At 35.6% G+C, this 22,644-nt stretch overlaps 1 protein-coding gene across 6 annotated transcripts; it reads right to left on the bottom strand.

Moving 5' to 3' along the window:
• Positions 1–1,043: 1,043 nt before the first annotated feature.
• Positions 1,044–15,144, bottom strand: LOC145053273 (lysine-specific demethylase JMJ27-like). Of its 6 annotated transcripts, none has more exons than XM_079001283.1 (12): positions 12,958–15,143; positions 12,725–12,846; positions 12,315–12,411; positions 12,074–12,215; positions 11,572–11,635; positions 10,732–11,485; positions 10,157–10,486; positions 9,343–9,963; positions 9,161–9,233; positions 9,002–9,087; positions 1,714–1,833; positions 1,044–1,367 (listed from the first exon to the last, which is right to left on the bottom strand). In XM_079001283.1, exons 1-12 carry the CDS (start codon positions 14,677–14,679, stop codon positions 1,290–1,292), a joined length of 4,209 nt encoding a protein of 1,402 aa, XP_078857409.1. In that variant the 5' UTR covers positions 14,680–15,143; the 3' UTR covers positions 1,044–1,289. The 6 variants fall into 6 exon arrangements, 4 of the variants coding, with proteins under 4 accessions (XP_078857409.1, XP_078857411.1, XP_078857412.1 ...); XR_013684409.1 differs by lacking the exons at positions 1,044–1,367; positions 1,714–1,833 and adding exons at positions 7,225–7,362; positions 7,498–8,095 and having other exon boundaries at positions 12,958–15,144; XR_013684410.1 differs by lacking the exons at positions 1,044–1,367; positions 1,714–1,833 and adding exons at positions 7,225–7,362; positions 7,498–8,090 and having other exon boundaries at positions 12,958–15,144.
• Between the last annotated feature and the right edge of the window lie 7,500 nt (positions 15,145–22,644).

Below are 22,644 nucleotides of genomic sequence, written 5' to 3'. Positions count from 1 at the left end.
ACACCCTTTCAATCCAAAAAAGTAGATCTGAAACATGAATAATATGAAGGCCAAGGGTGGTAGGTGTCTAGGTGGGACCATCTTTATTTTAAAAGATATAAATAATAGTTAAATAATAAATTAATTAAAAATAATAATATACAAGGTCGGTATAGTTTTTTCATGTCTTAGAAGGGATGAAACTTGTAAATTAAAACTAACAAGGGATGAAACGTGCAAGTTTCATCCAAATAAGAGACGTTCCGAGTTAATTTTTGAAAATAGGGACTAAACGTGCCTTTTGGCACCTACACGAGGGACGATTCGTGTAATTTACTCTTTTTTTTTTACTCTGTGTTTATTACATGTTTTTCATAGTTCCTTACCAAACCCGTGAGCCATGGATTTACCAAAAAAAATGAAACTGAAAAAAAACATGTAACGACAAAGAAAAATAAAGCTGTAAAAACGGATTGCCAAGAAAAAAAAACATATAAATAAACAAGGTTGTAAAAACAAATGTAAGAAAAAATGTAAAAGTTGTGTAAAAAAGGAATACAATATACAACAATTTTAGTAGATTATAAGGACGAAATATAGACAAAACAAACAAGTTAAAGGACTAAATGAATACAGTATACAACAATTTTAGGGCTAATTTCAACCTTAACCCAGAAAATACCCGCTACTTTGCCATACCATCATCATTTATATTCCACAGGCCTTTCAGTTTGGTGTTCAGTTGTGAACTTTGTGATTCTTTTTCACTAGTTGTGTCTTTAACAAGAGAGGCAACTAATATGCCCCAAATGCGCAATGATATGTCCAGATCAAGCATGAATGATTTCCATGGCTATAAAATCTGAGATTAAAAATTATAAATGGAATTCCAACACTTATTACATCATGCTTTTTGATTTTTTTTTCTCAAAAAAGCCACACTTGAACTTTTGAAACAGGGAACAGGAAAAAAGCTTCCTAAGATTGACCACTTCCAACATGCTTAGTTCAAAATTGAAGTAAAACATGCTTAGTAGTTAGTAGTTAGTAAGAGAGAAGAAGCATAATCTTCATGGTAAATTACCAATTTGACCCTTGGGTCACTAGAAAAGCACCATTAAACTATATACTTAACAAAAATCCATCCATATTTACAAAACAAAGATCCATATGTACAATGCAACATAAATTTTCAAACATCCACCCATCTCTCTCACTCTAAAAAATGAGCCTCATTTCACTACAGAATCTCTGATAATAGACCTATAAGTTACAGAATAGGTATTTTTTTAGTGTTAAATTTTTACCTTTTACTTTTTCTTGGGAACAAGATTTTGTTCCAAGTCCATCACAGCTGCCTCCACTGCATAAAGTGCCATTTTCTTCACCTGTAATTAATCAATTAATTAGCAGCAGCATCAACCAATTGCACAATGTTAATAATTTATAACAAATCAAAGGAAAATGATATGATACTATGAACCTAGTTGACTTTTATGTTGTTTATAAAATAGGTTTAGTTCAACAAATAGCAAAACACACTTTCATTGTTTGGTTAATTACAATATCATACTTTCTTTTTTACCTATTATAGCATTGGGTATATTTTATAAAATATAACGCCTAAATACGAAAAAGATTTGCATACTGTATGTCCTCAGGTTTTCTTTATAAAAAAAAAATAATCAAAAGGATACAAAGAGGGACTTTGGAACTGATGAAAAGATTGTTTACCTCTAACTTATCTTCTTTAGCCCTATGATTTTGGGGAAGAACACGGAAATCTTCTGTCAATCGAATGCATTCACCAACATTTTCAGGAGAAACAAAGTCCAGTGCAACTTTGATACATGACTACACAAAAAACATATTTAACCAATTAATATAACACATAGAGAAACAAGTTCAATATAACAATAGCAATCAAAGACTATCTTTTAAACAATAGCAAGTCTCGAACCCTACAATTGGGTAGTTTTTTAAAATTATAACACCTTAATAAGAAAAACATAATAAGTAGTATTTTGTGATGGAGAAAAATGAGAGTAACACGCTATAATGAACAAATACATGAAATTACATAAGTGCCAATAAGAGGCAAAAATCTACAAACACCATGACAACAAGTACATGGCAATGTTGGCAACTAGGAGATGTTGATCTCTTTTCCTTTGGTACCTTGGCATCATTAAAAGCAGTTGAAAATCTAACCCAATCCCAATCTGTTTAATTAAATGGGTTTGGATTTTCCAGCCCCACCCATCTAGGTCAACATTTTTATATTTTAATCCAACATGTTTGATAAACAGATTGAGCACGAATTGACCCACATTTAGATTTTAAAAGTTTGAATAAAATAGGAAAAGCATACACTTACTTAAATAACAACTCTAATAATTGATCAATGTTTAAGAAAATACAACCAAAAAAAATATGTTTGAGAGAGACCAACATTGTGGTGAGGATGAGGTTGTGACTTGAAGGGCTGAAGGATTGAAATTAGGTTGCATTAAATAACCCTAACTCGGCCATTTTAGATAAACTAGTTAACAATTCATGTTGGGTTTGCTAGTTGGGTTGTCTTTTTCAAGCTCTAGGTCCAACGAGGTCTCTGTCAAATGGCATAGCACTGGCATTAGCACTACTGATAGTTGTTGTTTGACCTTTATCAAAGACTACAAAACTTAGTCGTTTTTAGAAATTTAAGGTTTATGGTAAAAATGAGATTGGTTCTTTCTTGTACTGAAATACGTTGAAGTGATCGTGGAGGTAAATATGTATTACCTCGAGTAGGAGGTTGTGGAGGCTTAGAACTAAGGTAGCAAACCAGCCTTGGTCTTTCTCTTTTCGTATTTATTTGCACTTCTTTCACATATTTCCCTTTCCCCACTTTGATAGTTATATCCGTTTTAAGCTCTGCAGCTTGCAGTTGTTATAGTTTCATACTATAGTGCTTGCATCGTCTTACTCTTGGTGTGTGTCTACACCAGACACCATGATAGGTTTGTGTTTCGCTTATGTCAGAGGTCTTTATGTGAAAATAGCCATTCTACCTTTAGATGGAGGCATGATTGTCTACATTTACCTCCACTTACCCCATTGCTATGGGATCATGGGATATGTTGTTGATGTTATATCATGTTCAAGGTTGTTATATCTGAATATCATATATTGATAGGTGATGTGTCAAAAACCTTGTCCTTTGCGTCAGTCATATTTGAGTTTGCTAGAACCAACAACTTTACATTGAAGGTAAGTAGGCTAGTCTCCGCCTAGCTTGTAAGACTATGGTTGTATCTAGAAACGCATATTGTTTCAGTTTCGGTAAACATTCTAGTTTTTTACAACAATATTCTTCAATCTATTTTTGATTGACAATACACTTTTAGTTGGGTTCGGTCCAAATGAACTTTTTTAATCATATTATTAACTTTTTATACAACTTACAAGTACAAACTATAAACATAACCTTCGATCGGCAAAATATGACATTAAATCTTTGATGCTTTTGGTGAACTGTTCAATGTTGCATATTTATGCATCTTCACTAATTATCTGCAAGTCTATCCTGACATTATTAGTTTCCCTTTTCCATAGGACTTGTCAAAATACTACGTTTAACATCATCGTATTTCCTCCTCTAGTTTGATCCACCGTTAATGACTCTTCACTCGCTTCTCCACCCAAATGTTTGTAGCATTAATTTGGTGCTATCAGCACTACTTTACATACAAAATTTTCAGTTTTGAGCCATTTGTTTTTTTCCATTATCTGTATATACTGCCAAGTCTACATCAACCCTTTCATTAGCATGTAGAAATCATAAAATCAAGATGCAAGTGATGGTCTCCTCTGGTCAGATGTGTAAGAAGCAAGTAATGAAGAATTGGACAAGTACTAGGAACACAAGGGAGTATCATAGAGACGATAATGAAAAGCTCAAAGATGACGAGGAAGAATTCAAGTACATCAGATGTTGAATTCGTAGGTTGCAATTAGCTCATTTTTCATTCTAACTACTATGGTGTTTCACTTTCAATATCAGAGTGGATTCCGTGTTTGTGGTAGTTGACTGATTTTCCAGAATCGGACATTTTTCCCTGTGAAAAGGTAACAGATGCAAGCAATGTTCCCAGGCTATTCTTCTCTGCAAAAAGACAGCATGGCAATTGCACTAACATTGCCATGTCTGTAGGACGTTATGGAAAATGTTTTGATTTTGTGTTAAGCTCTTCCAGTGCAGTTGTTGCAAGTGTTTGTTGTTGGCAACAAAGTGATTGTCTTTTTTAAGAGAGATTTTAGATTGGCACTTACAGCAAATAACACCCACGGAAACAAGATCCTTACCTGAATTTATTCACATGTTGTGCATCTCTATGAAGATTTCAAGAGCATTTAGGCAATGAATAAGAGCATTCCTCACAAAATGTGTTCTGGTTAATTGGTTGGCATTGGGTAGACATGGTTTGAGAACAAATATGATCCTTCATAGAATGTAACATTCACAAACTTGTAAAAAAAGGAATGGGAGAGTAGGAAGTATATACACTATGGTCACATGAATAACATAGAGAGACATAAGAGATCTAAAAAGTTTGTAGTTTGTGTTGAAGGGCAGATATAGGTGGCACACCTAAAGACCTTGAGAGGTACATTCAATAAGCACCTAATGGTAGGATATGTGCTCATTAGTAATTGGTGAGAGGCTTAAAATTTTTAAGAGTCCTAGTTGGCGAACAATTGACAACACAAGTTGCAAATAATATGACATCCCCCAAAATTGCAAATTAATTTTTGGTGGTTAAAAGATGTGAACATGTGACATCAAAAAAAAATGTTTGTTTTTCTCGGCTCGAGGCAACACCAACACCATTTTATTGTAGAGTATATGTGGATGATCTCATTTTACTAGAGTGTAGAGTTGCTTAGCAAACCTTACAAACCACACGAGGTTTAAAACTTTTGTGGTGCAGTTTGTAGTTTGTAATTTTCTTAAACTGCACTATGTGGTGTAGTTTGCGGGTTTTAACTGTAAAACTACGGTTCAAATCACACCACACAACAATGTACGTTGATCCATCATCGGCCATTACAAATTACACAAAGAATGATGAAAGTCCAAAAGCAACACATACAAATAAAGAGTCATAGTCGATGTTGGACAGATCTTGTTGGAGTATTTTAATCATATCCCACTCCCCACAACTTCGATTACGTCTTGTTCCTGAGTTTTTTGTAAATTCAATAAAGGAAAGGGAAGGAAAACATTGACAGAAAGAAAGAGGGGAAGAAAAAATTTAATTATTCCGTGTTCCAGAGTTCGAAGGAAATGAAAAGAAAATTTTAAGTTTTTGAGTTAGGAGGAAAAAGAAAATAAAACTAAAAGATTTTCCTTCCCCTCACTTTCTTCCAGAATCCATCCAGTTTGGGAGGAAAATTTGGAAAGAAAATATGGGTCCAAAATCCTTTCCTTCCCCTCACTTTCCTTCCATCAATGAACCCGGGAACACAATTTTCCATCGACATTCCTCGCTTTCCCTCCATATCCCTTTTTAAGTAGAACTCGAGAACAAGGCGTTAAGGTAAATGAAAATGATCTAAAAAGAAGACACAATTATCAATAACTTCCGTGCATTTATTTTTGGTAATTCATTCATTACCCAAGTCATAATAAGCATGGAAGTGGGAGGCAGTGTGCTAGTTAGGCATGAGCATGTGAACCGTTTAGATCAGACCTAGATCAGAACAATACCGTTATACCGTGCTGGTTTTTTAGTATACAAGACGGTTCACGGTTCTAGGATTTTCGGTTTCCCGGTTCCACCAGTTCCACTGAAAAAACCAGACCAAATTTAGGATTGGACATAGAATTGTGTAATATGCTATGTTGTAAAAATCGTATAAAATCATAAAAAAAAATCCAATGAACATAAATGAGGTAGGTGCCATTTGAAAGATACAAGTGTCTACTTTTTTTCTAATTTAGAAAACTGATTTTGAGTGAATTGTAAAAATCAGATAGCTGTTGTATTGTAAAAATCTTATAAAATCATAGAAAAATCTTATGAACATAAGGTCGGTGCCATTTGAAAGATGCAAGAGTATTTTATTTCTAATTTGGAAGTCAAAAACCAACTTCGAGTGTAAAATGGTTAAAAAACTGCTTGAACAGAGGGCTGAAAATTGTCATTGTTGTTGAAATCCGATAGATATACTAAAATCCTATAATATCATAGAAAAATCTTGTGAACACAAGGTCAGTGCCATTTAAAAGATGTAAGAGTCTACTTTATTTCTTATTTAGAAGTCGGAAAGTAAAGTGGTTAAAAAACAATTTGAACAAAGGGCTGGAAAATGTCATTGTTAAAATCCAATAGTGGTTCATTGTAAAAATCTTATAAAATCATAGAAAAATCCTGTCAATGTGAAGCGTGAAGCTGATGTCATTTGCCCTCCCTATTTGAAGTAGAGGGTTTAAGTCCCGTCTGAGAGATAGATGGATTCAGGAGTAGTTTAGAAGCAGATTAAATTTGCAATTCAAAAAAAGATAAAAAAAAAAAAAAAAAAAACCCCGATTTCGAAAGGAAAATGGTTAAAAAAATCTATAGAACAAACAGGTAGAAAATCACTTTGGGAAAGAAATCATGTTGGTTATCAAGGTAACAAACCATCTAGACCATGAAATGATCTTTTATAAGGGAGGAGGGAGTCATTCCCTCCCAACCCACCGAACCCACTGTCACATTAATTTTTGTCTCTTCTTTTTCTTTATCTTTCCCAACCCACAACACACAGAAATCCTATCTTTCTCAACCCTCTCAATTAAAAAAAAAAATACAAAACAACTAAGATATAAGTTTTAAAACACATGGTACAAGAGAAAATGAAAGAGAGGATGAAATGGGTTAATGAAACCAATTAAACAACCTGTTGAAGAGGGAGTGGTACCAGCGGTAACTCTATTGCTAATTAAGATTTTACCTTGATTGCTTTGTATTTTTTTTTAATTGAATGGGTTGAGTGAGTTGAAAAAGATAGGATTTTCGCATGTTGTGGGTTGGGAAAGATGAAGAACAATGAAAGAAAAAAACTGATGTGGCAATGGGTTCAGAGGGTTGGAAGGGAATGACTCCCTCCTCCCTAACAGATGACCCACATCTCTATGAATCACTTTGAATGGATGGGATCTTTTGTATGGTTAAATGGGGCATGAAGGTGCAAATTGCACTAATTGAGTTGCCAAAGATGAATCTCATCTTTATTTTGGTTGGAAGTGCCAATTGCACTAATCAAGTCCCTCAGAGCTTTTCCATAAATTTTATCTCCAAACACAAGAAATTTCCAGAGTTTAACATTGCCAATCGCCCTTCCCAAGTGCAACTCCTGCAATTCACACAAAGTAGGACGTAATTTAGTGATACAACTGAATCATTCTAGGGTGTAACGAGGGACACTAAGGGGTTGTTTGGTAAATGGTCCCAGACTCTTAATATTAAAGAGAAGGTAAGATTGCTTAACCATTCAAAGGAGTTCCAAGGTTTTTGATTCGTTCATAGGCTGAACCAAACGCAAACGCACCGAATCCTGACTTCCAAGGTTTTTGATTCAACCAAACGCAAATGCACCGAATGTTGACCGATTCAGAGGATGGTTCCATTCAGAGGTTACCAAACATCCCCTTAGTGTTAAGGGTAGCTTGCTTTGAGACGATAACCGAACTAATTTGGATAGCATCCCATCTTAATCTCCCTTTAGATTGTTGTTTGAACCATTCTTGAAAAGTCCCCATTTGTTCTCGTTAAATAGCTTGTTTTTATGAGTTCACCTCAACAATTGTCAAGTTTAGCTTTACCATGTAGTTTCCAATGTACCTCTTTTATGCCGCCTAAGATCTTGTAGTGGTTACACCAAAGACAATTACCTAACCATGATAGTTGATGAATTGTTGCAGAAGTTCCCAAGGCTGTTTCGGATTCCACAATATAGTCAAACAAACCAACTTGTAACAGCTAAAGTCGAGCCTTCGATGCTGGTTCAGTGTTCAATGATTGAATTCAAAAGCGAGAAGCCGAGGATATTATTGGTGTTGCTCTTCACTAACCAAGGATGATCTGATCTGATATACTTAGTCATCAATCTTAGGATGACTTTAAAGAATAGAGAATCTAAGGTACCATGAAGAATTTATGAAAAGGGTCGATAATCAGGATTATAATGGAGCTATTTTATTCTAGGAAGAAAAACAAATCTAGACCAACTAGTCAACGGTTCAGTAACTTATCTTATAACTTGCGTCATAAACAAAATCTAAAAGTTCAAATTGGTGAGATGGACTAGGTCTAGGATACTACTGCATTTGACTTTGTAAATTCTGGTTTCCTACAAGGCAAAACTAGCTCTTGACTGTTTGATAAAATGTTCTGAAAGAAACGCTTATGTAACTGAAAAAACACTAAAATATATGACCATACTCCCATAACTAAATAGCCACATTCTTGTTAATCATAACGAATTAACTCTTATCACTTATTCACCACTACCTAAAGCCTCAAGAGTCAAGGACCCACCAACAACCATTAAACTGGAAAATAGTAAACAAAGCATGATAATTGTAGCTAGCTGATATTTGAATCAGTCATCTAACAATGATTACCATGTAAAAATTTACTAATTTATATGGATTAGGATTTAGGCAAGAACACAAACCCATAGGATCTTGAATAACCCCCACAAGCACAATTGATCTAAATGTCTTATATCTACCATACTCAAGTTGCCACAGGAAAGTCTTTGGAGTTAATAAGGTTACTCCAATGTACAGGTGTCCTAAAAAGAATTTGCAAATATAAGCAGTCGACCTAACATCCCTAGAACTTATAAGATGATTTTTAAGCAGATGCATTCCCAAGTTACAAAGTCTAAAAACAATCTAGCATAAAATAGACTTTAACGAGTCGCCAATTTCAGATAAAGCAAATTTAATGCAGTGAAAGAATCTAGAAACTAGTAGTGAGTTACTAACCTTCAAATTTCTAACTTGATGAGCACATCCAGCAGGTATAAAAACAGCATCTCCAAGCTTTTGGACAAAAGTCCATGGTTCAATTCCTGATGAGAACAGAAAATATGAGAAATTTATAACAGTAAAAGCTGACACAGAGCCTTGTAAATGTACACTAACCAAATTCTTCTTTGAGCTTCCTTTTATGTTCCATGGTTAAGTAAAATGTTTGATCATGAATTGGGTGGATAACCTGGAACAAAAAGATACAATAGAACAGTTAGAGAAATTACTATTTCGGAATGTAATGCTACACATAAATGAATTTCAATTTTCAAGTAAGAGTAAGGAGTAAGGACTACCTGCTCCACTGGGCGACAAAAGATATGCCTAAACTCTTTAAAATGTTTTCTGAGATATTTCTCCAGTTTAGGCGAATCTTCCCTCCGAAATATGTCCCACAGAGCACCTCCATCTCCCAAATCAAATCCATCCACACATCTAACTGATATAACATCCTGGTTATCACCTTCTTCACTATCAGAAGATATCACTTGTTTCCTGCCTTTCCTTTTAGATCCTTTATTTCCATTTTGTCCTTCAACTTTTTTAATGGAAGCATTTCTCCTCCTAAGTTTTCTATCACTGTCAGAATCACTTGATTGATCACAGTTAGTTGTTACATAACAAGGACCTGTTCCATTCACACTTTTAAACTTGCGTCTAGTGTAAACATGGCCGCTTGTTTCTTCAACATTGTCATCACACAATTTTCTTTCAACTTTAGATTCAAGACAATCATTACCCTGTGTCCCTTTTTGGGAAGTAAAATCCTTCATGTTATCAACATCACGTTGTGTCTTCCCTACCTGTCCAAAAAGTTCCCTCTGATCCTGAGCTTTGTGCTGCCTTTTCAGACGTTCTATCGAATTACGATGTTCAGAGTTGGGGGTCACAGTTGCAGTATGAGTCAACACATTCACCTGCAAAATAGATTAAAAAGAATAGCAAACCAATTTCCTCTCAAACAAACTCAAATGCCAACTTCAATAACCGAAAGGAAAAAAATGAAACCTAATAAACAAAATCCAACACTAATGATCTTGTAACTGCCTAAAATCAGAACAGGAAATTTCAAGCAAAAGAATTTGGCATAGCCAAATAGAAAAAGCATACCGCATCAGACATGTCACAATGAAGTTTAGTTACAGAGTCCCCACGTCCCAATTCTTGATGAACACCATAAGCTATGTAGGTTTTAGGACCCATGTCTGGCTTACAAGATTCTTTAGGCAACTTCACTGCAAGATTAAGGTAGCCATCACATGGATGTGTGTACTCTTTAAAGGGTAAGCAAGTGATAAACTCAACACCATGACGTGGCAACCGTTCTTCAAATAAACTTGATGGAGGCCAGTCTTTCAACTTTAGGATCTTAGGCCAACCAACTTCATCATATTGACCTTCTGTATACCATTTAAAAAAGTTACGAACATTTATATCAACCTGCATGTCATGAGAAAAACTGATTAGGCATACCGTATATACCCTAAAATGTAGTATTAGCTTAAAAACAAACGACTTGCAAAAGAGCATGACAACATCGAAAAACGTTCTAAAAATAAGTGTTGAAACATTAAGTTTAAAATCGACAGAGATGGAAGATATTCTCCCAAGCTTGTATAATTGCAAATATCCAGCAATTACTATAGAACAAATAGTACACAGATAAATGTAAGTACTTAACTCACCTCACACCAATCTAAGCAATTGAGAGCAGACACATCCAAGAGCTTATCATGTTTGGTATTTGTCATCTGGCGAAAAGCACGCCACATGACCATGGGTTCCCAACTCAACCCAAGTGTAGTTTCTAGAACATTACTCACTATTACTGGCTCCCCTTTTGACCAATGCCACTGAAAATGCTTCAAATCTCCAGTTTTAATGTCAATAGCACGTGGACAATACAAGTAATTGTCATTTGAATCTTCACGAGATGCAGCTTTTCGTAACTGACCATCGCTTTTGTTAATGAAATCTGAACAAGAGCACCATTCCTCAGGCATCTCACGCATATCTTCCTTCAGTTTGTGCATCTTTAAGAGTTTTTGTGTTTTCTCCAACAACTTTGAAACACTGTCAAGTGGCTTTATGCGCATCAACTCTAAAATCCCACGACCACAACCGCCCATACTTTCTGGAGGACAAGGAATTCTGCCATCATCCAAAGACTTCCATTCATGACTTTGCTTTTCCTTTGGTGCAGCATTCTCAACATAACAGGCTGTATTCCTTGTTTCCCTGTTTTGCTTACGCTCATCATACTCATCCTTCCCCCCATGTAAGTAATCAGGACCTGGATCTTTAAATTCAATGATAAATTTTTCCTTGTTTCCTTGAAGGTTGCCATCTCGCAATTCCCAGCAACATTGAAGGCAGAGGTCATATTGACAAGAAGGGCAGCTTCTATGCAAGTCAAAAATTGATGTTTTACAGCAGTCACTGCATGCATCATGGGACAACCAAAATAGGAAATCATTATACATTCAAATCCTTAAAACGTTTGTGCAATCAATGAAATGACATACCAGTACATGCGCTCATCTGGACTGCACTTTGCCTTCTTCAAATGTACCTCTGACAAAGAACACCCTGCCCAGGAAGATAAATTTATGACAAAGATGCAACATCCTTCACAAAACATATATGCACCAAGCCAAACAGAAAAAAATATATAAAGAACAGTGGATGATTCTTTGTTCACATGCAGTTATGCGACACGAGCAACTAGCAACAAGATTAAAGTTTGTCATCCATTATACGATCATGGAAAAAAAATTAAGTTATCATGGTCAACAACAAGAGTTCAGACTAAGAAGTTAAGCAGAAGAATGATTTTTTTGCATTTCCTAGTGTCTAAGGGATGAGCTCAATAAATCCATACCTCTTTTTATAGAAACAGAACAGTAATCATCATTATTCATGAATCATATATGAGGCAGTACTGATTTTAATTAGTTACAATGTGAACTAGGAGTTGTATCTTCAAAACACAATAGGAACACTGAAATAAATGATAAAAAAACACACCTTGAATCTTAGACTCCATTGCTCTCTCCTTCATGAACTCCTTATTGAGACGCTTCAAGAATGGAAAAAGCACATGTAGGATATAAACAGAATACCGAACTCTCTGAACATTATTAGGTTTAAAATCAATCTTCTCTTTGACCTAAAAAGCATCAAATAGATTCAGTACAGTATTTCTTTTTTGCGTAAGAGAAAGAACAGAAATAAGTTCCATAACAAAAGATAAGCTGCAGGAACTAACTTTAGGATGCACATCACGCAAACAACGTTTACAGTTGCAATTGTCACAGCAAACAGGACAACGCTCAGCAAACATCTTCTCTGTCATGTTAGGGTACCTACAGAACAGAGTAAACAATGAGAATAAGAAGAAAAGATTGTAAAAGAACAACAAATTCCAAGAAATAGCACCAAACTTTTAAGGCAATATAGATGGCTCCAAGCACACATACACCAATGAGGCAATGACAGAGTCTACATATGAATAAACCAACTGATCATATGCAACAGGGTATATGACCAGTAAGCATCATAGAACCTCATGAGAATCATGTGAGAGCTTATGAAAATTTGGACAAAAGGGATTGACTGCTATTTTTCAATTGAGTTGTTCAGCTAAAAAATAAGAAAAGGTTGTAAAAGCTCACATACCATGTGGTCATGCAAGGCACACAGTAACGTTTTGTAGTACATTTTTGGCATCGAACAACTCGGCCCTTGTCATTCCTTTGGCACTGATGGCACATGTCAGACACTACCTTAACTCGTTTTCCCTACCAATGGATAGAAAAGAAAAAAAGATAATGTTTGATTAAATATGTGCAAGAGCAGACAAGCAGACTTCTTTAGATAAAAAGTAGAGAAGCCTGGGACACGGAATATACATTTTCATCTAGACCCCAATTCTTGGCATACAGCTTTGGCTTTGGGTCATCTTCTTTCCTGCTTGAGCTGGAAGCTTTCTGGCTTCTCTTATCTTGTTCCTCTTCACCAATCTTTTCTTTCTTTGGAGTCAACTGCGGTTGTTTCGTCCGAGCAGGAAGCTGTTGTTTCTTCTGGATTTTTTTATCATGTTCCTCTTCATCCATCTTTTCTATCTTAGAAGCAGGAAGTTGTTTCCTCTGGATTCTCTTATTTTGTTCCTCTTCATCCATCTTTTCTTTCTTGGAAGAAGGAAGCTGTTGTTTCCTTTGGATTCTCTTATCTTTTTTCTCTTCATCCATCTTTTCTATCTTAGATGTAGGAAGTTGTTGTTTCTTCTGGATTCTCTTATCTTTTTCCTCTACATCCATCTTTTCTTTCTTAGAAGAAGGATGCTGTTGTTTCCTCTGGATTCTCTTATCTTTTTCCTCTTCATCCATCTTTTCTATCTTAGATGTAGGAAGCTGTTGTTTCTTCTGGATTCTCTCATCTTTTTCCTCTTCATCCATCTTTTCTATCTTAGATGTAGGAAGCTGTTGTTTCTTCTGGATTCTCTTATCATGTTGCTCTTCATCCATCTTTTCTTTCTTGGACTGTTGTTTCATCTGGTTTCCCTTATCTTGTTCCCCTTCACTCGTACTTTCTTTCCTAGAAGCAGACAGCTGGTGTTTCTTCTGTATTCTCTTGTATTGTTTCTCTACACTCATCTTTTCTTTCTTTGAAACCGATTGCAGGTGTTTCTTCTTCCGTGCATCCTCTTCAAGAGCATCATAATTAAAAATCTGAGCATAATTAATATCATCGTTCCTAGTACTTCTTTTAGATCTCCCACTCTCTTTATTGTCCTCTTTGTTGTTTACTATTTCGGTGGTAACATTTTCCTCTCGATCAGGAGCAGCAAGAACAATTTGAGCATCAACCATAACTTCTTCTGTTTCTTCTGGGGACTTGTTATCATCATCACTTGACTTCACAACACCACTCGTCATCTTCCTTTCTTCTTTTGTAGGAACACACAGCTTGTGAAGTTGTTTATTCTTCTTTTCAGGGGATTCAATAGCAGTATCAGTGTTCTTGTTGTCATCTTCCCGAACTCTTTTCTGAACACCCTCCTTCCCCTCTGCTTCATATTCACAAAATCTACTCTGTTCTTCACCCCGATCACAATTAATGGAAGCATATCGTTCCTTTTTTGGTTCCTGGTTTTTGTTCTCTGCAGCCACTAGTCCCTTCGTGCTACGTACGACATTACATGAAGAAATAATATTAAGTTCTACTTTTTCGTGATTGCGAGAGAGAGTGTGAGTAGAAGGCAAAGATGAAGGTAGACCGCCAACATTAACATCAGCGCGACATCGTCCCTGATCAACAACAGGGACATCAACATCCATCAACAAGCCGTTGATTTCACCCTTATCTTTGTCCTCAACAAGATTCCCATTCTTTGTAATTGTTTTCGCCGAGCATGAAGACATAATATTAGTTTCTACTAGTTTTTCGTTATTGATAGGCAGAGTACGAAGGGAAGGCAAAGACGAAGACGAAGGTACACCGTCAACATGAACACCAACACAACATCGTTCCTGATCATCAACAGCAACATCGACATCCATAACCCTGTCATCGATTTCACCATCATATTTGGCCTCAACAAGATTCCCATTCGCTGTAATCGTTGTCGCCATCAATAAAAAGCTAATTTTGAGACTCGAGAGGAAAAGAAAAAAAAAAAACTATACAGGAGGAAGAGAAACGGTGGGTGCAGTTAGGGTTTTGAATACAGTGGGGGTTTGCTGTTGATTCAAGTATTCAACCGAGGGATTGCCGCCTGTTGAACTCCACTTCGCGGGTTTCGCAAACATAGGACACAATTGCACAAAGAATCGAGAGAAATAAGGACCATGAACGGGTAGCGGGCTGGAATCGAAACCCTAGAATTATCGTTATGGCGATATTGTGATTTGATTTCGCCTTAAAACCAACTCATATATAATATTTACTGGAATTGGAACCTTCGAATTAACATTATGAAATTGTGATCTGTTACAGGAAAATCATGATCTTTTTAAGTTTTTTTAGATAAGAGTTGAGGTGGTGTCAGCGATCACCGTCCCCCAACTTCATCCTGAACTTGGCTAACGATGATCCTTATAATTTGATTTTGTTAAGATTTTAATCTTTTGTTATTTGGATGGATACAGGAGGAAGCACGCCGTTTTGAAAGTTGTGCCAGGAGGAAGCACGCCGTTTTGAAAGTTGTGCGTAAAAAGTTGTAAAGCATGAGAATGCATGTATAGAAAATTAATATGTGTTTGTATCTTTTGCATTTGATACATTTGGTTTTCTTGCACCAGAGGTGGTGGAGCTCCTCAATAGAGTCCAACGGATCATGCATTCTAATGTCATATCTCCTAGATCCATAAATATTGTTTTCAAAAGAATTGGTTTTGCCATCTAGAAAGGGCTAGCGTCGCAACTTGTTGCCCGTTTGCCTTCAATCAATATGTATTAAACTTTTATTATTTGTGAAAAAAAATTAATCTTTTAGATTTGAAAAGACTAAGGTGCTGTTTGTTTTTACGAAAAGAAAATTTATGAAGTCTAAAGACCATCTCTGTAATCTTCTATAACAAAAGAGGTGGATCATGCATTCTAATGTCATATCTCCTAGATACACAAATATTGTTTTCAAAAGAATTGGTTTTGCCATCCAGAAAGGGCCAGTGTCGCAACTTGTTGCCCGTTTGCCTTCAATCAATATGTATTAAACTTTTATTATTTGTGAAAAAAAAATAATCTTTTAGATTTGAAAAACTAAGGTGCTGTTTGTTTTTACGAAAAGAAAATTTATGAAGTCTAAGGACCATCTCTTTAATCTTCTATAACAGAAGAGGTGGAACAAACGGCTGCAGCATATAATAAGAAACATGTTTGTTTTTTAACATCTGCTGCAGTAAGCTGAAATTTAAATAAAGTAATTTTATAAACTGAAAATAGTTCTCAACACCGAAATTTTAATAATTATAGTTTTAAAACATTGAAAGAATACTAAAAAGAACATGTAACAAAACAAAAATATAAAACTTTTAAAAAAAAACTTGAAAATATAAAAGAAACTAACAGTTTTGTTCTAAAAAAACTAATTTTAAAAAACATAAATTTTTTATGAAAACTATAAAAAGAAATTATATAAAATCCATAAATAAAAATTTATAAAAATCAAAGTTTTTTTTTAAAATAAAATAAAAGTTAAAAAAAAAATAAGTTATACCAAAATTTTAAAAAAACACTTGTAAAATAGTTTTTGAAATGTTTTGACCACTTATAGAAGACATAAGCAACATTTTGAAAAATGTTTATAACAAAAAATTACACAATTATCATTGTGTTCAACTTGTATCCCTCCCCCCTTAAAAGCATTTAAAATAGTTAAAAGATTCATTATGGGGTATGAACTCACCTGATATGGGTGATTCAACGAATTCGTGTGTAAGGATGAGAAGTTCCACGAATGAGGTCCCGAGACACAATAAGTCATAAATAACATATATTGGCATGAATATAGTGTTTATAAGCAACTATATGAAAGGAAACACCTTCCGGGACTAGGAAACACTTTGACCAAGTGTTAGAATCACATGTGATTGGACTAAGGAAAGTGGAATGACTCTAAAATGAGTTTACTACCATGGGTTTACGGCCCAAAGGAGTTTACGGTCGTAAACTCATGGTCAAACATGCATAAGTGTTGGTTTGAAGGCTAGGGAAGCTTGAGGGACTTTTGCTCTACACAAGGATGAGAAAAGCCAACTCTATGGAGAGTGTTGAGGTGTTTACGGCCAAGGGAGTTTACTCCTGGCCGTAAACTCTCTAAATGGTCACATTTAAGGTCTTAAAGGTAGGGAGTCTCAAGGGTTTAAGTGTTCTAAGGTTTAGCAAGAGTCTAGATGAGTTTAAGATCCAAGACTTGACCTTAATTAGAGTTTACGGCCAAGGGTGTTTACTCTTGGGACGTAAACTCTCTAAATGATGAGTTTGGTGACGGTTCAAGGTCTTACAAAGCACATGGGAGTGTTCTAGCCTCAAATCCAAGCCTTAGGAAGAGTTTAGGGCTCAAATGACACATTTATAGGTGTTTACGGCCATGGGAGATGGCTTGGCCGTAAACTCCTTTTGGTCATGCATTCTTGGTGTTTTCAAGGTTCTAAGTATGAGCCTTAACTAGATATCAAGTATAGGGAGGAGGACTTCTGATATAGAAGTTTGAAATGGTTGATTTTGGCCAAGAACACTAGTGTATGTTCTTGGTGAAACTTGAAGATCTAAGAAAACATGATTTCCATGGATGAAATCATGAGATGATGCTAGTTAACTAGGATTAACAACAAACTAGAGAAAGAACACTTACGATTTTTGAAGATCAAGTATGAAGACCAGGATGATAGTTGAGAGAGAAATGGAGTGTTCTTGAGGTAGAAATGAACTAATGAAGAAAGTTGAAGAATATGAGCCTATAAAGGGGAGTTTACGACCCTCCTTGAGTTTAGGGTCGTAAACTCAAGTGCTTGAGGCCGTGAACTCTTCTTGGTGAGGTTAAGGTTGGGTTATTTCAACGATGTCTCTAGCAGGTACTTCCTAACACTTATTCCTTAAGTGTAATAGGCTCAATCTCCTTAGAATGATCTTCAACAAGGCTAGAACTCATTACCAATGAGTCTGACACTCAGTTGAGTTGACTGACTGAGCTTATAAAGCAAAAAATTTCAGGTTGTCACAAATATTTATATTTTTCAATAACACACGTGTCTATTTTTATACCTACAATTAACACAAGGATTTAACTCTTTTTAAAAACATAATGACAAAACAGGTTCAACTTAACGATTAGGCAATAATAATTCATAAAGGTCAAACAAAGGTCAGGAGTCAACAATAGAAACATATGATGCATAACTTTTCATCAGCAGATACCAAATTTAGAGTCAGATCGAAGCTCATAAAAATCTGGTCTCAGAGGTTAGGCAAATAGAGTCACTCCCAGATCGAAGTGATCCACAAATGTGATTTGACGATTACTGTTGCCATTGAACATGAAAACGAACAACGTCAATCTCTTGGAGATGGCGAAATCAATGTAATCAGAGGTAGCATTGTGTTCACCAACTATGTCAGAATTTACTCACGATTAGAAGACGTGGTTGAGGAAACGGGGATATATCGTCGAAGATATGCAGGTGCACCATTGATCTCCTTCTACATGGAGATTAGGTGTTGAATTAGATCAGAGAAGGATCGTCGTTGATCTGACGGAGGCGAAGGCAGCAACGACGCCATCTGACAGAACCATCTGATGGAGGTTGAGGCGGCAACTACGAGTGCTCCATCGATCCACCACCGAACAATTTAGGTCATCGACAATCTGCTTTTTCTTCAATTCGTCATTGACGATCTGGAGAGTAGGGAGTGTGGATGGCGGAAGATTAGGCGATTTCATCTCTAAATCTGGGATGAAGATGAACACAAGGAAGAAAGAAAGACGAGAGAGAGAGAGAGAGAGAGAGAGAGAGAGAGGAAGAGAGAAAGACGGTGAGAGAGAGAGAGGAAGAAAGAAAGACGATAAGAGAGAGAGTTGTATTTTCAAAATTAATTTTGATTAATTATTAGGTATTTTAATTTCTATTTATTAACTACCTTGTAATTTATTGTAAAAAGCAAATGTTACCATTGAAATTGTTAATAATTATAAATATGTCATGTTTGATCTAGGCTATGAAAAGTTTTGATCTAACATTCCACTTTTAGTTCTCGGGTTCTCGGGAAACTATAGGTTCTCAAATGATCATTCATCTCTCTCTCTCTCTCTCTATATATATATATATATATATATATATATATATATATACACACACACTAGCCGTTACCCGCACAAAGCAGCGACGACGAAGAAATTCTTTTAGGAAACATGTCATTCTAAAAAAAACACAACGAACTGAAAAATACTTATTTTATGGGTGAGCACAATTCATGTTCCTTTGGTATTCACATTTATGTTAATCGTTTAGAAAATTTAGTATTTTTTTAGCTTTTATATCTTTGATTAACAATTTTGTTGATAAAGTCTGATTTTTTCAAAGTTTGTTCAATAATGAGTTTGAAAAAATCTTAGTCATGAATTGAAAATTCAGGTATGTTCGGACCTAGATCAAATACAGAACAATCATTTACGTTTAAACTTGTTAACATATAACTTAAAAAAACAAAAAAAAAAAAAATACTCAATTTATTTCAATTATAGAAAAAAACAAAGAGTAAAAAAATCTTCCATATGTTTTTGAAAACTTAACACCGACTAACATAGGTTTTAGGAAATATTTTGGTTTAAATTTTATTAATAAACATTTTTATAATACAAGTGTAGTTTAAATTTTCTTACTAAACATTTTTATTACATTTTTATAATACAAGGTTTTAGAAGTTTTGCAATAAACAAATTAAAAGAAACATCATAATGCCATACTCGAATGGACTCTTAATCGAGTACTTGATCTGTTATTTAACTTATTTTATGTTTTATCTTTGTGGATAAAACGTCGTATAGACAACGACTTCAAAATGGCAAAAGAAAAAAAAATGCATTTTCATAGTATCATTTTACCTTTTCCTGCAACATTTCGACAAAAAGTATTTACATTTTCAGCAACATTTTGGCATTAACATATTATTATTTTCATCAAAATATTTACATGTTCAAATACATTTTAATAAGAAGATTAAGAGTTTGTGTAAAATTGATTTACAATTGTACTCTTAACAATGTAATCTCATTGACCCCAAATCCACCTGCATAAAATTAGAAATGAAATTGGATTACAACCATACTCATGAATCATGATTGAGCTAGCATTGTACCTTCAATTATAACATTGTACTTTCAAAGTTTAAAATTGTAATAAGAAAGAAATAAAATAAAATAAAAAGAAATAAAAAAAAATAAGAAATGAAAGTAAGATGTTATTTAGACAAACAAATGAAAGTGCAGTGTTATTTCTCAATCCTCATACCTTAGGAAAAAATAAAAATGATAAAACTCACTGTATATTTGAAGGTAAAAAGAATCAACTCCTGCTACAACACCTTAATATTAGAGTAAGAACCCTTCAAATATAAATTCGAATTCTTGGACACATGTAGTTTGGCTAAGGCCATGTTTCTCTTTACGTAATTTGGAATAACAACAAATTTGTAAAAATTGCCCCATTGTAATATCCGGTTTCCCAGGTATTATATTTTTCTCTTTTATTTTGGGTGTTGAGGGGAGACTCGGTGAGTTGGCGTCTAGACTTGCCGAGTATGGTCGCGGATTCGTATGCGAGTTCACAGTTGGACTCGGCGAGTTCATGAGTGGACTCCGCGAGTCCACGCTGTTTAATGAAACCCTAATTTCCAGGGTTTGAGACCTATTTAAAGGGTCTTAGGGCCGTCATTTGCGGCCACCAACCCCCAGAGAGAAACCCTAAGAGATCTAGAGCATTTGTGAGGAAGGAGAGGCCATTCTTGAACCTTTTGTGGGTGTTTTTGCAAGAAGGAAGTGTTCAAGGCGAGAGGAGGCTGAAGGAGGTGCGATTTTGGTGGTTTCTGAGCTCATAGAAATTGTATTGAGGTATTATTCTCGGACCTTCTTCAGTTTTTGGTGTTGATTCTTAGTGTTATGGTTTTCTAACCCTTTTAGAGGTTGATTAAGTGGAACATTTGGTCCCTTTTCGAGTTTGTGTTATGGATCTGGACCCAAAGAGGTCCAGAGGCCTTAACCCTTGGAGCTTTATGAGTCCTTTTGGGAACCATGGGCTAGGAATGTCATTTTTGGGGCTAAATCACCATTTTGGACCGTTTAGATGTTATATGAGTGCCAAGGTCCGAACTTTACGTGATTATCATGCTTGGGGAGGCCAGATCTATGATTATATGGAACAGATCTGACCTCAGGAGTTGTATAGAGTTTGTGCATGGCATGAACTCGCCGAGTCCGAAGAACAAACTCGGCGAGTAGTATGAAGGTTGCCCGTTAATCACTCAACGAGTGGACTTGCCGAGTTGGGGAATAACTCAGTGAGTCAGGGAAAGTCGGGGGAGTCTGAGTTCAGGTTGGAACTCGCCGAGTTGTTCTTGAGACTCGGCGAGTTGAGTCGGGGTGGCCTCGCGATTCATGCCAGGTGGAACTCTTCGAGTCAGGGGAAGTACTCGATGTGCCAAGAGAGGGTCTAAGAGAGTCAGCGGACACGTGTGGACTCGCCGAGTCGCCCTAGTGCACTCGACGAGTCGGGTCAAAGTTTGACCGTTGACCTTGTTGACTTTTAGGGTTGAGTACAGTTGTATTTATGAGAGTATTTACTTTATGTGATTAGGCGGAGGCTAGATCACATTTCTACCGAGTCAGATACTTACCGAGACATCGAGGTGAGTCTTCTCACTATACGTTACCTAGAGTGGTATATTGTGTAGACCAGAGGGTCTTATGTGTTATGTATGAGATTATGTGCTATGTGTTATATGTATGCTGTATAACGATATAGACCGGGCCGGAGGGCCCAACGAGCTATGACCGGACCAGAGGGTCCAACGAGCTACGGGACTGGAGGGTCCCGCTGAGACACATCGACCAGAAGGTCGTATTATAGCCTCGAGTGGCATATATGTTGTATGCGGTATTTTGGGGAACTCACTAAGCATTTATGCTTACAGTTGTTGTGTTATGTGTTTCAGGTACTAATGATGAGCGCGGGAAGGCGCCGACATGATTCGTACACACTTATGGAGTTTATGTTTGAGATTCTGGGAGACGTTTTGTGATGATAACAATTTATACAGTATGTTTTGACATTATTCTATGAGTAAATGTATGCTTTAAAAATGAAAAATTGTTTTGAAAATTTACGTTGTTACACCCATGGTCTATCTTTTGATCAACATTTTTGAAGAAAACAATTTTATTCTTACTATTAAGATTTACAACATTGTAGTTTCTTTTTCTTAAAAAGAAGTTGTAGTTTAAAAATCAACCTAATTACACCTTTATACTTTCAGAAAGTAGAGACATATACCTCACATGATGACCCAAAATCCGAATAAAAAATTATTAAAGATTTTTATAAATAAACATAGTAAAACGTTACAAACAAATCTTGTTGTTTCTCTAATTGATTCATTGAGAGAGAAGAGATGGATATAACCTCGTAAACATACATGTACCTCTCTAGTTAGTATGAAAAGTTTTCATGATTTTTTAAGTCCAAAGTAAACGCACCAAATACAGTGGTCCTGTAAAGACAAAAGAACAAATGATGTCATTTTAAAGAAAAGTGTAAGAGCTAAAAGCAAATACAAACTCAACAACAAAAAGTTTTAAAATCTTACATCTCTTTGTATTTCCTCAAGCTCTTCAGCGGATTTTGTAGATAATGGCTCATGAAAGATGAAAAACTTTTGCATAACTGCCAAAGTTGACTAAGTGCTTTTACTGCTATTAATCTCCTATCAAAATGTAAAAGTAAAAGCGGTGTTAGGATGAAAAAAACATTTCAACAATGTTAGAATGATAAGCCCCAACTTAGCCTTGCTTTTAGTAGATTTGCTTTATTAGAAGTTTCAGGGGT

The sequence above is a fragment of the Lactuca serriola genome, chromosome 5 (assembly GCF_051521515.1).
Source record: "Lactuca serriola cultivar US96UC23 chromosome 5, Lser_US96UC23_V15, whole genome shotgun sequence".
Lineage (NCBI taxonomy): Eukaryota > Viridiplantae > Streptophyta > Magnoliopsida > Asterales > Asteraceae > Lactuca > Lactuca serriola.
This window is presented reverse-complemented; position numbering and strand designations above follow the sequence as displayed.

Excerpts from the sequence above, each read along its gene's own strand:
- LOC145053273 (XM_079001283.1), bottom strand. The coding sequence starts at position 14,679 with ATGGCGACAACGATTACAGCGAATGGGAATCTTGTTGAGGCCAAATAT. Across the intron at positions 12,847-12,957 it reads ATTGGGGTCTAGATGAAAAT|GGAAAACGAGTTAAGGTAGT; the intron begins GTATATTCCGTG and ends ATCCATTGGTAG. Across the intron at positions 11,486-11,571 it reads CCAGATGAGCGCATGTACTG|TGACTGCTGTAAAACATCAA; the intron begins GTATGTCATTTC and ends TGATGCATGCAG.